Raw genomic sequence first — 16,389 nt, 5'->3', positions numbered from 1 at the left:
TTCCTACAGTACTTATCTTGTCACTGCACGAACACTCTTTCTGATGCCCACTAATTGTCTAGGGACCCCCAGGAGACCGTAAACTTGAGGAGAGGAGGTACCGCTTCTCTTTCATTCTCTACTGTCTGCCCAGGCCTGCACATTATGGGAAATTTAAATGGGTGCTTGGTCAGTGTCAATATTTGTTGACTGAATGGAATGTGGGACGTGGAAACCGCAAGCGTTGGCCTGGCAGGAAGGCGGAAGGAAAACAAGAAGAAAGGCGGCAGAGAAGCTGGACGTACTCCTCTCTAGTGAGTCCACCCCCTCCCCCCTTCTTGAGGGATATTTAATAATAAAGATGATGATGATAACAGTAATAGCTACCACTCATTGACTAATGAGTAGACTAATCACTATATCGTCTCATTTATTCTCCACATCAGCCCTAGAGCAGAGTCACTATTATTGTCTCCATTTCACAGATGAAGAGAAATGATGAGTCAGAAAGAGGTTAAGGGGCGGAGCTGGGACAGGTATCTGGTATGTGTTTAACACTCAAGTCTGTTTCACCAAAAAGTCTATCACACTATGAAAACACCTACACTTATTTTTAGCTAAGAAAATATGGTCACTGCTCCACAGTTGAGTAGGCTCCTGAGACCAGCCCTGCCCCTTCCATCTTTGGCTCCTGATCCAGGCTCCTCTTGAGCCATCTATAAGGAGCCTCTTTGACTCATTCAATTGGCTGCTGACGGGCGAAAGAAGTACAGACCAGGCCTTGGCCCAGGAATGAGGCCTAGAGGGGAAGGCAGGCTGAGTGGGTGTGGGCCTCAGTGTGAGAGAGCCATGCTAAGCACAAATGTCCCTCCCAATTGCAGGGTCCCTACTGCCTGGGCAAGGGTGTATGTATGGGAAGGAAAGTGGGAGGGTCCCAGCATGGAATGGGATCCCTGCCATCTGAGTGAGAACAACTGGCCTATGAAAAAACTGAAAAAACCAAACTTGCAACCCCATTGGGTTTCTGAGGCTGTAAATCTTTACAGAAGTAGATCTCCCCATCTTCCTTCCATAGTGAGGGGCCAGGTATCCCCAGGGAGAAAATGAGGGAAACACTAAATCACCACGTCAAGACCTCTGGGCCCCTGGTGCCTGGGCAGGGGTATATGTATGGGGAGGAGAGTGGGAGAGTCCCAGCGTGGGATGGGATCCCTGTCATCTGAGTGAGAACAACTGGTAAGAGGGGAGCCCCACTCAGGCAGTAGTAGCATGAGGCAGGCAGGCCCAGCTGTCCTGGCAGAAGGAATGAGCTGCCTGACCTGTCAGGACCCTCAGGTATTAGCCAGAAGCACCCTCGAAGCAGTTCTGGAAAGCCTGTCCAGTTTACCTGCCTGATAAGGGACTAAAGAGCCCACAACAGAGAGGTGAGCAGGCCAGGCTCTGAAGAAAGCATCCCTCACAACCCTCGACCTCTTGGCATTCAGCACTCACCTGGTCTGGGTGGGCAAGGGAAGCATGCGGTCACCCCCCAGAAGGCTCCCACACTGCCACAGCAATCCTCTTGGGCCGTCAACTCCAACAGGGGCTTGGCACACTGAAAAAGAGGCCATGGACACTGGTGACCCCTGCCTTTCCCCAGTGGTGCCAGAGATGCTCCAGGAAAGCCCAGGACACAGAGCCCACGCCCCACGTTCTGCTGGAGGAAGCCCTCACCCAAGGGAGGGGAGAAGGGAGACAGCCCATGACTCAAGGGGTAGCACAGAAATCTGTGATCCACTCCACCAGACTCTCAAGACCCTGATGACTTGATAATCCCACAACCAGACACAAGACCTGTCCTGTGCTGTTCTACAAAGTACTACCCTCCATGTCTCCAGCCCAGAAAGAGAGGGCCCCAAAGGACATGCTTTCCTCCATTAACTCCAGGGATCTCAGTGTCTCCCATAGTGTGGACCTCAGTGTGAGCAGAGCCCAGGCTCAGGGACTCACAGCTAAGAGGGTGGGGAGGCTACTCTCTCCCTCTCTAGTTCCCTGACCTCAGGACAGGTTTGTGATCATACTGAATGGCAAACCAAAAAAACCAAACTCACTGCCATCAAGTCAAATCCGACTCATAGCAACCCCTCCTTGGGTTTCCGAGGCAGTATCACCACAGAAGTAGATTGCCCCATCTTCCTTCCAAGGAGTGGCTGGTGGGTTTTAACCGCCAGCTTTCTGGTTAGCAGTCAAGTGCCTTAGGTACTACACCATCAGAGCTCCTATACTGAATGGCAGCCACAAGAAAATCCACTCTAGGCCTTACCTCACCCCTGTTCTTAGAGGTCTAGGCTCAGAAAAGCAACCCTGGTTTGCCATCACTGACTGCGGATGCCTCCAGGGTGGGGAGGGGGTGTCTCCTATCTTTGCAACCCCAGGTCTCTGGGGTTCAACCTGGGTTTGCTGATTCCACATTTTTGCAACCCTAGTCTCCACTGGATACCAAATGCCTTCCCTTCACACAGGCCTACTGCCCATGAGTCATGTGCTAGGCTCAGTTCTGAGAGCCCAGGGTGTCCTGGGACCAGACTCCAGGCTGCCTTCATTCCAGGGTTCTCTTCTGTCCTCCTCTGCCACCTTAGCACTGACAGGTACAGTGGAGCCCTGGTAGGGGTCTAGGCTCTCAAACTTCAGGCAATTTTATGCCTTGAGTTTTCCCATCTGGGACACCAGAGGTTCTGCAGATGCTCACATTCAGGAAGAAGGAAAAGGAAGAGGAGAGAGAGGAGGAAGAGGAGGGCAGAGTGGGCACCATCTCTGGAAGCCTCCAGGGTTGAGGCAGGACCTGTGTTCTCACCTGCCCGTTCACAGTGCTCAGGTAACACCGTCCCAGGAGCCCCCGAGGCCTGGGCGCCGCGGGAGGCAGTGGCCGAGAGGGCTCTCTGGAGCTAGTGGGGATGCTGTTGCTGTCCCAGTGGCTGTGGCCGGGGCTGGCAGGGAGCCGGAGCGAGGGTCTGATCTCCACGCTGTTCTCCCGGGCCTCCTCGGCCTCGCCCCGCACCCGTGCCACCTGGTGGATCTGCACGGAGGCCTCGGGCGGATGGCGGATGTGCACCTTCACCAAGGAGGGGTTCACGAAGGCTGAGCAGAGGGGCTACGGTCAGAGTCAGGGACACAGGGCCCCACCCCCTTTGTCCCTCCCTGGGAAGAATGCCCGCCAGCCTTGGGCCAGGTGGAGCACTGCCTAGGTGTCTCCCCAAGACTCCGTTTGCATGTCTTCACCTCCTACTCAGAACCAGGAATCATTCCCCAGTGAGGACCGTTGAAACACAAACACCTTCACTCCATGCCCCTTAACAAAGGACCTTCATTATCAAGCCGGAAACTACCGTTCTAATCTGACCTCATCTCTCCCACGAGCCTGTACAACCCTGGAGACCCAGCTAGTGGTGGTGCCAGTGGCGTCACTAGGGTTAGTATCACCCAGTGTGGTGATGCATGGTGTCACCCCCTCCCCGTGGACCTCCTCCTCCCCGGTCAGAAGATAGTGAATCTTTAATATGTTTATTATCCATTTTAATCACAGAATAATATGTGATAAATATGCTTAAATGTAGTATTTCTTAGATTATATGAACTGCAAAATTGTTTTATAAAATCTTTCTACATTGAATTACATTTTAGTTACAACATTATTAATAAGTGAATAGAAGCCTTTTTTAATGTCTCTTTCTTTTCCTTTAATTACTACTTCATTCTCTAAAAAAGGTATTCATATATGTTCACAAATACTAATTACCACAATATTGTAGGTAAAACAACAGAAAATTGGACAAAATCAGTGACTATAAAAACACTGACAGCATTGAAAACAATAGCATGTAGCAAGGGCAGGCGAAACCACATGATTCGAAGTGTGGTTGTAATTAGTAATGACAGCTGTGACTTGAGAGCTCAGGCAATTCAAAAAGTAAATCAGCATAGAGCTTTACCCTTGCAGGTATATTGATATATTTAAGCTGGGCTTATGAAAAATGCTTTTGTTATTATAACTAACTACAGGGATATTTGTATAAAAAAATAAATTTCTGCTGAAACACTGCACACAAACTTTATAGGCAGTCATTTTGGTGTCAGCCCTTCTGACAGTGTCACCCAGTGTGATCTGCATCCCCTGTGCTGCCCTAGTGACATCACTGCATGGTCCTACCTCCAGGCCTTTGTTAGGGCCAGTTCCTCTGCCAGAGCCCCCCCCCCCCCCACACACACACTCCTTTGTGCTTGACCAAGTACTACTGATCATTTAAGGCCTCAGTTGAAGTCCATCTCCCCCACGTGGCCTTCCCTGAGCATTCGGGCTCAGAAGGCTCAGCATTCCCCCCGCCTCCACAGCACTGTGTGGTTTTTGTACCCTTTCTTTGGCACCTAATAGTGGAAGGCAGGGAAAATGAAATGCTTTATGTTGGTATTCATTTCCCACGCATCCTCACTCCACAGCCCAGCACTGTGGGCTCCTGAGGGCAACACTCTGCCTTTATTCTGTTTTGTCTCCCTCCCCTCCCCCAGCACCTAGCACAGGGTAAGGGCACAAAGTATCGATAAATCTGAATGGAAGGGGAAAGAGAAGTTTAGGGCATTAAATAGTCACGAGAGTAGAAAAGAAGGAAGGAGGTTTGGATATAAGACCAAATACAGCTTCCCTGTCTCCCTCCATCAACATGCCAGCAGCTACCAGTCCCGGGGCTGGCACTCACCAAGCTGGTTGGAGAGAGGTAATGTGAAGGTGGACTGCTTCACGGGGGCTTCCAGCAGGGCCCTGTGGCGGGAGACCCCCTCTGGAGTGTTCCTGTCCAGCTGTGGAGCAGGCAGGTGGCAGAACTTCCCCGTGGAGTTGGCAGGGCACCAGCACTCGTCCCTGCCGATGCAGCGGCCTCCATTCAGGCAAGGGATCTGGCAGAAATCTACAACACCAACCCTCAAAGTGACTGGCGATGGAAGAACCTAGTAGCACCTACCATATGGCTGGCAGAAGACAACAGAGAAGCAGGGGGCAGGACCCCACATCTGGTGGCTTGAATAGCATCCTTAAGATGTAGGCCCAGGAGTGAGAAAGTGAAATAATAACCAGCCCTTGCCTTTCTAAAAAGCCCTTTCACAGCTTCTCCTGACTCTACAATAACCTGGGAGACAGGGGGACAGGTGGCATTATTATTAACTCCCTCAATTCTCTACTGAGGAAACTTGGGCTCAGAGAGGCTATGTGCTTTGCCCAGGGTCATACAGTTGGTTGTGGCAGAGCTGGGTGAGGATTCAGCTCCCTGTGTGCTTTTGTATTAGTCATGAGACCCAAGTTAAGCAGTGGGCTTCCTTTCTATAGAGCTAGGCTCCAGCCCAAGGCACTCACAGATGCGGAAGCCAGAGTTGGGGTCATGCCCGTGGCCACCCTGGCTGTACAGGGTAGTGGTGTTGCCGCGCTCACAGCTGTTGGCACAGTGCCCGTGGGCACAGGTCTGCTTGCAGATGGTGGGAGTGAAGACGATCTTGATCTTCCTGATTTTCTCCGTGAGGTTCACCCCTGCAGAGAGAGGGCTTGGGTCCAGGGGGCAGGGCTGAGAGGCACAGCCATGACCTCCAGAACCAGGTTAAAAAAAGCCCGTAAGACTGGGGTGAATCCTTGCATGCAAGGACTATGCCTTTGAGAAGCTCACAGTCCAATAATTATTAAGGGCCATCAAAGTGCCAGTCACTTCCAAAAAAAAAAAAAAAACCAAACAAACAAATCCACTGCTGTTGAGTCAGTTTCAACCCATAGTGACCCCTCCTTGGGTTTCTGAGGCCATATCACTACGGAAGTAGATTGCCCAAGCTTCCTTCCGAGGACAGGCTGGTGGGTTTAAACCATCAGCCTTCTGGTTAGCAGTCAAATGCCTTAGGCACTACACTACCAGAGCTCCTGCCAGTCACTTAGTGCATGCTTTATGCTCATTAAGTTAACTCTCAAACCTCTTGAGTAGGTTGAACCATTAGAAATCCACACTTTTCACATGTTTCATCTACTGTTTCCTTTTACAGCTAAGGAAACTGAGGTTCACAGAAGTTAATTGGCTTGCCCCAAGTCACATAGCTAACAAGTACTGCAGCTGGGTTTTAAAGTAAAGAGCAGGGAACAGAAAGTAATTCAGGCTTGTTAGATGGAGAGTTTTCTGAGAGTAGTGGAGGAAGAGAAAGCTGGAAAAGATTATTGGTGTCAACTTTGGGGGGCCCTGATTGTGATGGGGCAATCTACTTCCGTAGTGATACTGCCTTGGAAACCCAAGTAGGGGCTGCTGTGAGTCAGGTCCGACTGGATGGCACATAACAACAACAACACAACAACGATTGTAGAATGATGATCAGACACCTTATTTGACCAGTGGTGGGGAAGTCACTGAAAAAAATTCCAGCAAGAGATCAAAGAGGAAGTGCAGGAGGATGAATTCTAATCCCAGCTGTGGTGAGCAGGGTGGATTAGGAGTCAGGGTGACCAGTTGGGAGGTCATCAAAGCAGTGCAAACTGAGGTCACTTCCTTTAATGAGGGTGGCGGCAGTGGAAATACAAAGGAGGGACATTAATTCAGTATGGGGAGCCCAGGGCAGGAAGCCAGAAGGCAGAGCACTGAGGAGAAAATGGGAGGTGAGGAAGTTGGGGAGTGGGGAATAATGTGACCCTGCATTCAAGAAGCTTGACTGTGAAGGGAGGAGAGAGAGAGGAAGCCCAAGGAAGTAGGGAGTGTGTGTGTGTGTGTGTGTGTGTGTGTTGGGAGAGCTGTAAGCAGGTGCATATACTGAAGGGAAGGGGTGACAGGAGAGGTCAAAGATATAGAAGGGAAAGGACAAATAATAGTGTAGAGTTACAGAGGAAACAAGAAGAGGTGTAGGGATACGTCTGAGCCAGAGAGAGGGATACCTCCCTTTCAAGATTTGCAAGAAAGGAGGTCAGCTGGGGCACAGATTTAGGTAAGAGTGTGATGTGGATGGGTGGGGCATATGGGCAGGAAGTTAAGGAGCTCTCTGGGAGCACGCCTATGTGCTGATATGAAGCAGGGAGGCAGTGGGATGGAGACTCAGGAAAGTGGGGAAGGCTTGAGTAGCTGTTCTGAGGAACGGGAGAGAGTATCCAGGCATATGGGGAAGAGTTGTTGGGCAACAACAGAGGTACAGATGCAGCTGGAAGACCAAGACTCTGCCATGGCCTAGATCCATGCAGAAACTTGGTTTTCCCCTGTAGGCAGTGAAGGCTCAGGCGTAGGTGCTAAGAAAGCAACTAGGCAGGTTGATCCAAGAGGGTTAGGATGTGTAGGAAGGATGAGATGGAAGGACAGGATCTGGGAGTTGAGGTTCATGGCTGGATGTGAAGAAAGCAAAGGCAGCAGGAATGACAGCTTGGGTAGATATGGATCAGTCAAGTTTCAACAGTCTGAACAGGGGCACAGTCCAGATCAGCTCAGTTTTTTATCCCTGGAAACTGGCACAAAGCAAGTACCCAACAACTGTTTGTTAAGTGGCTGAAAGAATGAGGAAGAAGGTGAGAGTGGAGGGGGAGCCCAAGACAGAATATCCTTACCCCAGGGGGATGAGAGGTGGCCCAGATATGCGGCCTGCTGGGTGTCATGCCTCTGCTCAGGACCTGGTCCCGCGGGAAGGGCATTGGAAGTCAGCTGACCACTGGCAGCAGCAACTGGGTAACGTCGGATGGTCCGGGACAGCCCCACCTGCTGCTGAGAAGGTTGGGTCTGGCTGAGCACACTCAGAGTCCTGTGAAGACAACCGCATCACAGGGGTTGGCGTCCAGGGAGCAGCCTCTCTGTCCCACTTCATCGGCCCACCCAGCTCCCTGTCGTTGCACTGGAAGAGTGCTCCCTGCTTGGCTGGTGATTCCTGGACACAAGTGCCCTAACGCAGGAGACTGATCCAAAGGCCCGCCAGCTGGCTCAGCAGGACTGCTGACCCCTCTGTGGACTAGCTGGACATTTGCTTGGTTATTCTGGGCAAGTCACTTCGCCTTGCTGGCTCTTAAACTCCTCAACTGGAAAATGACTTCTAAGTCTTTGAAAGCCCACTTATGGACCAGCTCCTGCCCTAAAACTAAGTCCTGTCTCTCCTTCAATGAGATTATAAATTTCCCCTGTCACTTCTTAATGCAACCTTTAATACAATTACCAATGGAGTTGGTCCCCAACAAACACACATTTGTGGATGATTCAGGATGGAGGCCAGAGTCTCCCTCTTACTTGATTGTAAAAATAATACAACAATAATATTCAAGGAGAAAAAAAACCTAATTTATCATCCACCCGAACACAGCATAAGATTTTGCATACTTCCTTTCAAGCTTTGCTCATATATATTTTTACACAATTGTTGTAACTTGTACATGCATCTTAAATTATGCTTTTTCACTGAACTTTCTCAACCAAACAACCAAACTCACTGCCATCTAGTCACTTCTGACTCATAGCAACCCTCATTGGGTTTCCGAGGCTGTAAATAGTTATGGAAGTAGATTGCCCCATCTTCCTTGCGTGGAGCAGCTGGTGGATTTGAACTGCTGACCTTCTGGTTAGCAGTCAAGTGCCTTATCCACTACGCCACCAGAGCTCCTCACTTAATATTAGCTCATACTTTATACAATTCTACATTTTCATATTTATTATTTTAATTGCTATCTGATCATCTATCTGAGACAAATCACAACTTTTTAAAACATTCTCCTAATGCATATCCAGATTGTTTTCAACTTTTATCTATGGTTATCCTTGTCCACATGCCTTTTTTCTTCTGCTCAAATATTGCTTTATATACATTACACCAGGAACTCTGGAGGTGTAGTGCCTAAGGCATTTGACTGGTAACCAGAAGGCTGGAGGTTCAAACCCACCAACCACTCCTCAGAAGGAAGATTGGGCAATCTACTTCCATAGAGATCATAGAGATACCACCTTGGAAACCCAAGGAGGGGTTGCTATTAGTCAGATCTGACTCGATGGCAGTGAGTTTTTTTTTTTTTTTTTTTAATTTATTTACCACTATAAAAACTTTTTGGTCCCCTCAACTATTTGAGTTATTTATTTCATAAATTTGAACATGTTCTTTGTGTGTTTATTATCAGGCCAGCCATTGGACAAGACAGCCTTTATAGGAAATAATTTGTCATTGCCATAATGTATATAGACCACTGTTGTTGTTAGGTGTCATCGAGTCAGCTCCAACTCATAGCAACCCTATGTACAACAGAACAAAACACTGCCCAGTCCTGTGCCAGCCTTACAATCCCTGCTAAACCTGAGCCCATTGTTGCAGCCACTGTGTCAATCCATCTCGTTGAGGAATTTCCCCTTTTTTGCTGACCCTCCACTTTACCAAGCATGATATCCTTCTCCAGGGAATGGTCCCTTCTGACAGCATGACCAAAGTAGACGAGACGAAATCTGGTTATTCTTGCTTCCAAGGAGCATTCCGGCTGCACTTCTTCCAGGACAGATTTGTTAGTTTTTCTGGCAGTCCATGGTACTTATAGTATTCTTTGCTAACACCACAACTCAAAAGCATCAGCTCTTCTTTGGTCTTCCTTATTGATCGTCCAGCTCTCACATGCATATGAGGCGATGGAAAACACCATGGCTTGGGTTAGGTGCACCTTTTTAAGCAGCCATCTAAGATGCACCTAATGGGGTCTCCTATCATTGAAAGTGAAGAAGGGTGCCAAAAAAAAAAAAAAAAAAAAAGGCATTTGGAAGCAATCAACCCTAGGACACAACAGCCCTCAAGACCAGAACTAGATAGTGCCCGGCTACCAATTCCAACCACTCAGGAAAGGATCAAACCTGGAGATCCTAGATAGAGTGGGAGAAAAAACATGGAACAAAATCCAAAAACTCAATAATGACCAGAATTATTGGTCGGATGGAGTCTGGTGAGACCACCAATGCTATAACCCTGGGATACATTCTGGGCCTGGAACTCACACTAGGCGCTCTGGTAGCATAGTGGCTAAGGTACTTGACTGCTAACCAGAAGGCTGGCAGTTCAAACCCACCAGCCACTCCTTAGAAGGAAGGTTGTGCAATCCTACTTCTGTAGTGATACTGCCTCGGAAACCCAAGGAGGGGTCACTATGAGTCAGGGCAGACTCGACGGCACATAACACAACAACAACAACCAGGGGCTGGCTCTCAGCCCAATAGTAAACAAGATGTACATGCAGACCACTCAACCCAGGGGGACACACCCACACACTCTATGGAAATACATCCCTTGGGGCAATAGACCACAGGGCACCAGAGGGGCAACATTCACATGGAGGAAATGCAGGACAAACAGGGGTGCATAACTTTGAGGGGCACGGGGGCAGGGAGGGTTACTGGGCAGGGAGGGGAGGAGACTGGGTAAGGGTTGGGCATGGTAAATGGGGAGTGAAAGTAAATGTATACATAACGCTGAATGTAAAACAAACTCTTAAAATAAAATAAAAAACAACAAAGAGATGTCTTTCCTCTTCAGCACTTGAAAGAGGTCTTCTGCAGCAGATTTGGCCAGTGCAATAAGCCCTCTGATTTCTTGACTGCTGCTTCCATTAGTGTTGATTGTGGAACCAAGTAATATGAAATCTTTGACAACTTCAATCTTTTCTCCATTTATCGTGATGCTGCTTATTGGTCCAGTTGTGAGGATTATTGAGGTATGATCCATACTGCATACTGTAGTCTTTAATCTTCATCAGTAAGTGCTTCAAGTCATCTTCACTTTGAGCAAGCAAAGTTGTGTCATCTGCATATCACAGGTTGTTAATGATTCTTCCTCCAATCTTGATGCCATGTTCTTCTTCACATAATCGAGCTTCTCAGGTTATTTGCTTAGCACACAGATTGAATGAGTATGGTGAAAGGATACAACCTTGATGCACTCCCTTTCTCATTTTAAACCATGCAGTATTCCCTTGTTTTGTTCGAACGTCAGCCTCCTGGTCTATGTACAAGTTCCTCATGAGCACAATTAAGTGTTCTTGAATTTCCATTCTTCTCAATATTATCTATAATTTGTTATGACCCACACAATCGAATATTTTTGCACAGTCAATAAAACACAAGTAAACATCTTTCTGGTACTCTTTGCTTTCAGCCAAGATCCATCTGATATCGGCAATGATACAGACCACTGTAGCCATTACAGTGTCTGGAACTGAGCATGCTATGGAAATTGAGGCTGTAGGAGGTTAAGTACTTGCCTAGGATAGGTAAATAGGTAAATCATGGCACTGGGATTCCATCTCAGGGCAGTCTGACTGCAAAGCTTGTGCTCTGTATCACTCAACAAGCCAGGCCAGAGCATGGTGGCAGCTCAGCCCTGGCCTCTGCTCAAGCCTGGGGTACTCATTCCCTGCGTAGGTCTTATCTGTAACCTCCCCATTGGATACATTGACCAAGTAGCAGAAGGCCTTCCTCCCCCACCTCAGTGCTATTGGCCCTGGGTGCTCAGGCCATGGAAAAGCTCCTTTTTATCCTTTCCTGGCAGAAGCCAAATCAAGGGATGTCAGAGCCTGCTCACCCGATCCACCTCTACCTACTCTGGCACCCTCCAGCCCTTCCCCAGTCCCCTTGACCCAGGGTTGGCCCCCATGGACTTCAATGCTACTCTTCCTTCTAGTTCTACCAGGAGAAAATCCTCACCCTGACAGTCTCCAAACATAACTCACTCTGCTTCCTTAGTTTGGAGACTGTCATGGGAGAGAGGTTCTATTAGCAACTACAGAGGCTCTAGGAGCCATAACTGGCCAGAATTGGGAGCCCAAACCTCAGGCACTTGCTTCCCATCACCCAGGAGAAAGCACAACTGGAAAAGGAGAGCCTCCCAATGGCACACAAGAGAGTGGGTGGGTAAGAGTCTCCTCCTAGTGGTACCAGGCTTGTGTCACAACTCAAACAAGAAGCACACACAACACCCTTGAGGGAATAGAGTAGCCCCATGTTCTTGCCAAGAACCATCTAGCTTTTTTTTTTTTTTTCCCAACTTGACCCTGCCAAAGAGCTCTTTCATCTAGCCAAGATGAAAACAAATCGTTCTTTCTTGGTGGTTTATTGTCATTGTTGTTGCTGCCATTTATTTCTCTTATTGGACTTAACATATAATTGTACCAAGATTCCTAAGTTCAAATCCCTTAAGGTCCAGTTGTTAGCTTTGCAGAGGGAGGAAAGGGAAAATCCCATGCATTCCCTAGTTGTAGATAGGACCTGGCTGTACAGAGAAGAGAGGACAGACAGATGTCAGTCCTGCCTTTTCAAGCAATGTGGTCTTGAGCAAGTCACTTAGCTCCCCTGAACCTCAGATTCCTCATCAGTAAAATGGAAATAATACTGACCTCACTAGGCTGCTAGAAGGACTAAGAAACCCAGTGAGACCACGTAAAAGGAACCATGAACACCCACATGCTGTCAATTTAAAAGCAATGATTTTGCAAATACAAGTAAATGGTCACAAGTTGAAAAATGGGACCAAATTTAAAAATCACATGAAAAAAAAAGAGGAAAAAAAAAAGTGTGGAAAAAATACCTCTCCCTAAGCCAAAGATCATAACAAATTTTGGATAACATTGCAAAGGATGAGAATTCCAGAACACTTAATCCTGCTCATGAGGATCCTGTACTTAGACCATGAGGTTGTCATTTGAACAGAACAAGGGGATACTGCATGGTTTTAAATCAGGAAGGGTGTGTGTCAGGGTTGTATCCTTTCACCATACTGATTCAATCTGTATGCTGAGCAAATCATTCAAGAAACTGGACTATATGAAGAAGAACGTGGCATTAAGATTGGAGGAAGAATCATTAACAAACAATCTGAGATAGGCAGATGACACAACCTTGCTTGCTGAAAGTGAAGATGACTTGAAGCACTTACTGATGAAGATTAAAAACTACAGTCTGCAGTATGGATTACACCTCAACATAAAGAAAACAAAATTCTCATAACTGGGCCAATAAGCAGCATCATGATAAATGCGGGAAGGACTGAAGTTGTCAAAGATTTCATATTACTTGGATCCACAATCAACACCAATGGAAGCAGCAGTCAAGAAATCAGAGGGCATATTGCATTGGGCAAATCTGCTGCAAAAGACCTCTTTAAAATGCTGACGAGCAAAGACGTCTCTTTGAAGAATAAGGTGCACCTAACCCAAGCCATGGTGTTTTTAGTCACCTCATATGCATGTGAAAGCTGGACAATGAACAAGACAGACCAAAGAAGAGTTGATGCTTTTGAGTTGTGGTGTTGGAAAAGAATACTGAAAGTACCATGGACTGCCAGAAGAACCAATGAATCTGTCCTGGACGAAGTGCAGCCAGAATGCTCCTTGGAAGCGAGAATAGTCAGATTTCATTTCACCTACTTTGGTCATGTTATCAGAAGGGACCATTCCCTGGAGAAGGATATCATGCTTCCTGAACTGTGATGAAGAAGGGAAGGTCCTCAATGAGATGGACCGACACAGTAGCTGCAACAATGGGCTCAGGTATAGCAAGGATTGTGAGGCTGGTGCAGGACTGGGCAGTGTTTCATTCTGTTTGTACATAGTTGTTGTTGTTGTTATGAGCCATCGAGTCAGACCCGACTCATAGCGACCCCTCCTTGGGTTTCCGAGGCAGTATTACTACGGAAGTAGATTGCTCCATCTTCCTTCCGAGGAGTGGCTGGTGGGTTTGAACCGCCAGCCTTCTGGTTAGCAGTCAAGTGCCTCAGGCACTATGCTACCACAGTCACTATGAATTTGAGCCAACTCAACAGCAGCTAACAACAACAACAAATCCAGAGAAGCAGCAGCTCTGGTTGTGTGATGGTTAAGGCATTTGGCTGCTAACCAAAAGGTTGGTGGTTCAAACCCACCAACTGCTCTGTGGAAGACAGATGAGACAGTCTGCTTCCATAAAGATTTACAGCCTTGGAGATCCAATAGAGGTCACTGTGAGTTGGAATTGACTTGACGACAGTGAGTTTGGTTTCGTTCTTCAAGCCAAAGAAGAAAATATAACCAAGCCACTAAATTCTTTTCTTCATCTAAGGAGGTGTCTTAGTTATTTAGTATCACTATAACACAAATGCCACAAGTAGACAGATTTGACAAACAAAAATTTATTCTGTCACAGTTTAGGAGGCGAGATGTTGGAATACAGGGCACCACCTCTGGGGGCAAGTTTTCTCTCTGTGTTGGCTCTAGGGGTAGATCCTTGTCTCCCTTCAACACCAGTGAACTCGGTGTTCTTGGCATCAATCTCCACCTGGGTCTAGGAGCTTTTCAGTGCAGGGACCCCAAGTCCAAAGGACCCCACTCCTGGCTCCTCTTTCATGGTGGTACTGAGGTCCATCCTTCTTTACTCCCTTTCTTTATTCTACCCTTTGGCCCTCCAAAATTCACATCCCTGCTACATGCAAAATACTTTCACCTATCATATCCCCAAACTCTTAAATCAACTCCAAGTCCAAATTCCAACCTGGGGCAAAATTCCTCTCCATCTGTGAACCTGTGAAATCTAGAATACAAGTTATCTGCTTCCAAATTATTATGATGGACCAGGCACAAGGTAGACATTTCCATTACAAATGGGAAAAATGGGAGTGAAAGAAAGAATAACAGGTACCAAGGAAGTGAAAAAAACAGCACAATAATTTATGTTAGCTCTCAAGGCTTGAAAAAACGATCCTCTGTTCTCTGAGACCAATTAGGCAATGGCCCTGCCCTCCAGACTCTGGGTGTTGGCCATGCTCTCTGGATTCTGGGTGGAGGCCCGTTGGCCTTGGGCTTCAGCTCTGTCTTCCAGGCCAGCAACTCTGCTCCCTCAGCTTTGGGCGGCGCCATTCCACTAATGCAACTGAGTGGTGACCCCACCCCTTTAGCCCCAGCAAGCTCCATTCTTCTGCTTTCTTGGGCACAGCAGCCTTACCCCCGCAGCTATGGGCAGTGCATCTGGCCCTAGCCCCCTGGCACTCATTAACAGCAGCCCCACTGTCTGGACCCAAGTTACTGAAGATCTGACTCTGAAACCTAGGGAGCTATGCCCCCACACTTTGAGATCCCAAAAGTCATGGTCCCCCATTTTGAGACCCTTTAAAAAGGAGGCAGCTCTGCTTCCTTTGTCTCCTCAGCTTCTGCTTTCTGGTTTCCTGGACTGTCAGTCCCTCACCCCCTTGGGCCTCTTGGGCCAGCCTGGCCTCTGCCCTGCCTGTGTAAGTATTACAAAGTTCTTTAGCTCTACTGGTAATGCCTGAGACCCCTCACTCTGCCAGTACACCCAGACCTAAGGTGCTCGGCTCTCGTGTTCCATGGCTCGGCTCCCAGGCTGCCTCACACCTGTCTCCTGGTTCTTCTGCCACCATCTCTCTGCTGCTTCTTCTCATTGGCAGCACCAACTTTTGGTACAGATCTCCCTCTGAGCCCTCACCACAATTGCCTTTGATGTCCATAATTCCATCCATAGTCTCCTCAAGACAATCTAGGCTTTTACTATTAGATAAAATTAAATTCTTCTAGCCTCTACTCATTACCCAATTCCAAATCTGCTTCCACAGTTTAGGTACCTATATGAGCAGCCCCCAACTCCAGGTACCAAATTCTGTCTTAGTTATCTAGTACTGCTATAACAGAAATACCATAAGAAATATCATGACTTTAACAAATATACATTATTCTCTCACAGTTTAGGAGGCTAGAAGTCTAAATTAAGGGCACCAGCTGTAGGGGAAGGTCCTTGTCTCCATTCCACATCTGTAGGCCTGGTGTTCCTTAGATATCTCCATGTGTCTTGGCATCAGTCCTTTCCTGGGTCTAGGGAGTTCTCAGTGCAGAGGCTCTTGGTCCAAAGGATGCACTCCACTCCGGTCTCCCATTTCTTGGTATACTGAGGTTCCTCCTTCTCTGCTCACCTCTCTCTCCTTTTATCTCTTATAAGATAAAAAGTGATACAGGCCACACCCCAGGGAAACTCCTCTTACATTGGATCATAACTGTGACCTAAGCAAAGGTGTTGTATCCCACCCTGATCCCTTTACAATTGACTGGCTGATCACATCAGATCATATCACAGGGGATGATTCCAACATTACATAACTGCCAAATTCAATCATTACGTAATTGCCAAACGACTGAGAAGCATGGCTCAGTTAAATTGACATATATCTTAGGGAGACATAATTCAATCCATGACAGGAGGGAATGAAAAATTCCAAAACACATTTGTTACTGCTATCCAAGTATCCTTACATATAAAAGACCTGGTACTTAATCTGGCCTCAACACATTTTTAACAACCAGAGCTCTCTGAACACAATCGCTTGACAAAGTGTGTGTGAACTGTTGTATGGAAAGTGAATTTGCTCTGTAAAGTTTCACCCAAATCACAATAAAAT

General features: G+C 47.4%; 1 protein-coding gene across 1 annotated transcript in view; it reads right to left on the bottom strand.

Annotated features, from left to right (window-relative positions):
* The window catches only part of LTBP2 (latent transforming growth factor beta binding protein 2), a 158,742-nt gene that overhangs the window by 54,573 nt on the left and 87,780 nt on the right, over positions 1–16,389 (bottom strand). The window contains exons 5-9 of the mRNA XM_007941368.1: positions 7,559–7,749; positions 5,360–5,530; positions 4,710–4,916; positions 2,813–3,096; positions 1,471–1,573 (exon numbers count right to left, since the gene is read on the bottom strand). Of these exons, the coding sequence (XP_007939559.1) occupies positions 1,471–1,573; positions 2,813–3,096; positions 4,710–4,916; positions 5,360–5,530; positions 7,559–7,749 (956 nt within the window). The remainder of the gene's footprint in view (positions 1–1,470; positions 1,574–2,812; positions 3,097–4,709; positions 4,917–5,359; positions 5,531–7,558; positions 7,750–16,389) is intronic.

This window comes from Orycteropus afer, unplaced genomic scaffold, assembly GCF_000298275.1.
Source record: "Orycteropus afer afer isolate SDZICR_OR568_19922 unplaced genomic scaffold, OryAfe1.0 scaffold00079, whole genome shotgun sequence".
In the NCBI taxonomy this organism is placed as follows: domain Eukaryota; kingdom Metazoa; phylum Chordata; class Mammalia; order Tubulidentata; family Orycteropodidae; genus Orycteropus; species Orycteropus afer.
The sequence above is the reverse complement of the archived record's forward strand: the minus strand, read 5'-3'. Positions and strand labels throughout refer to the sequence as shown.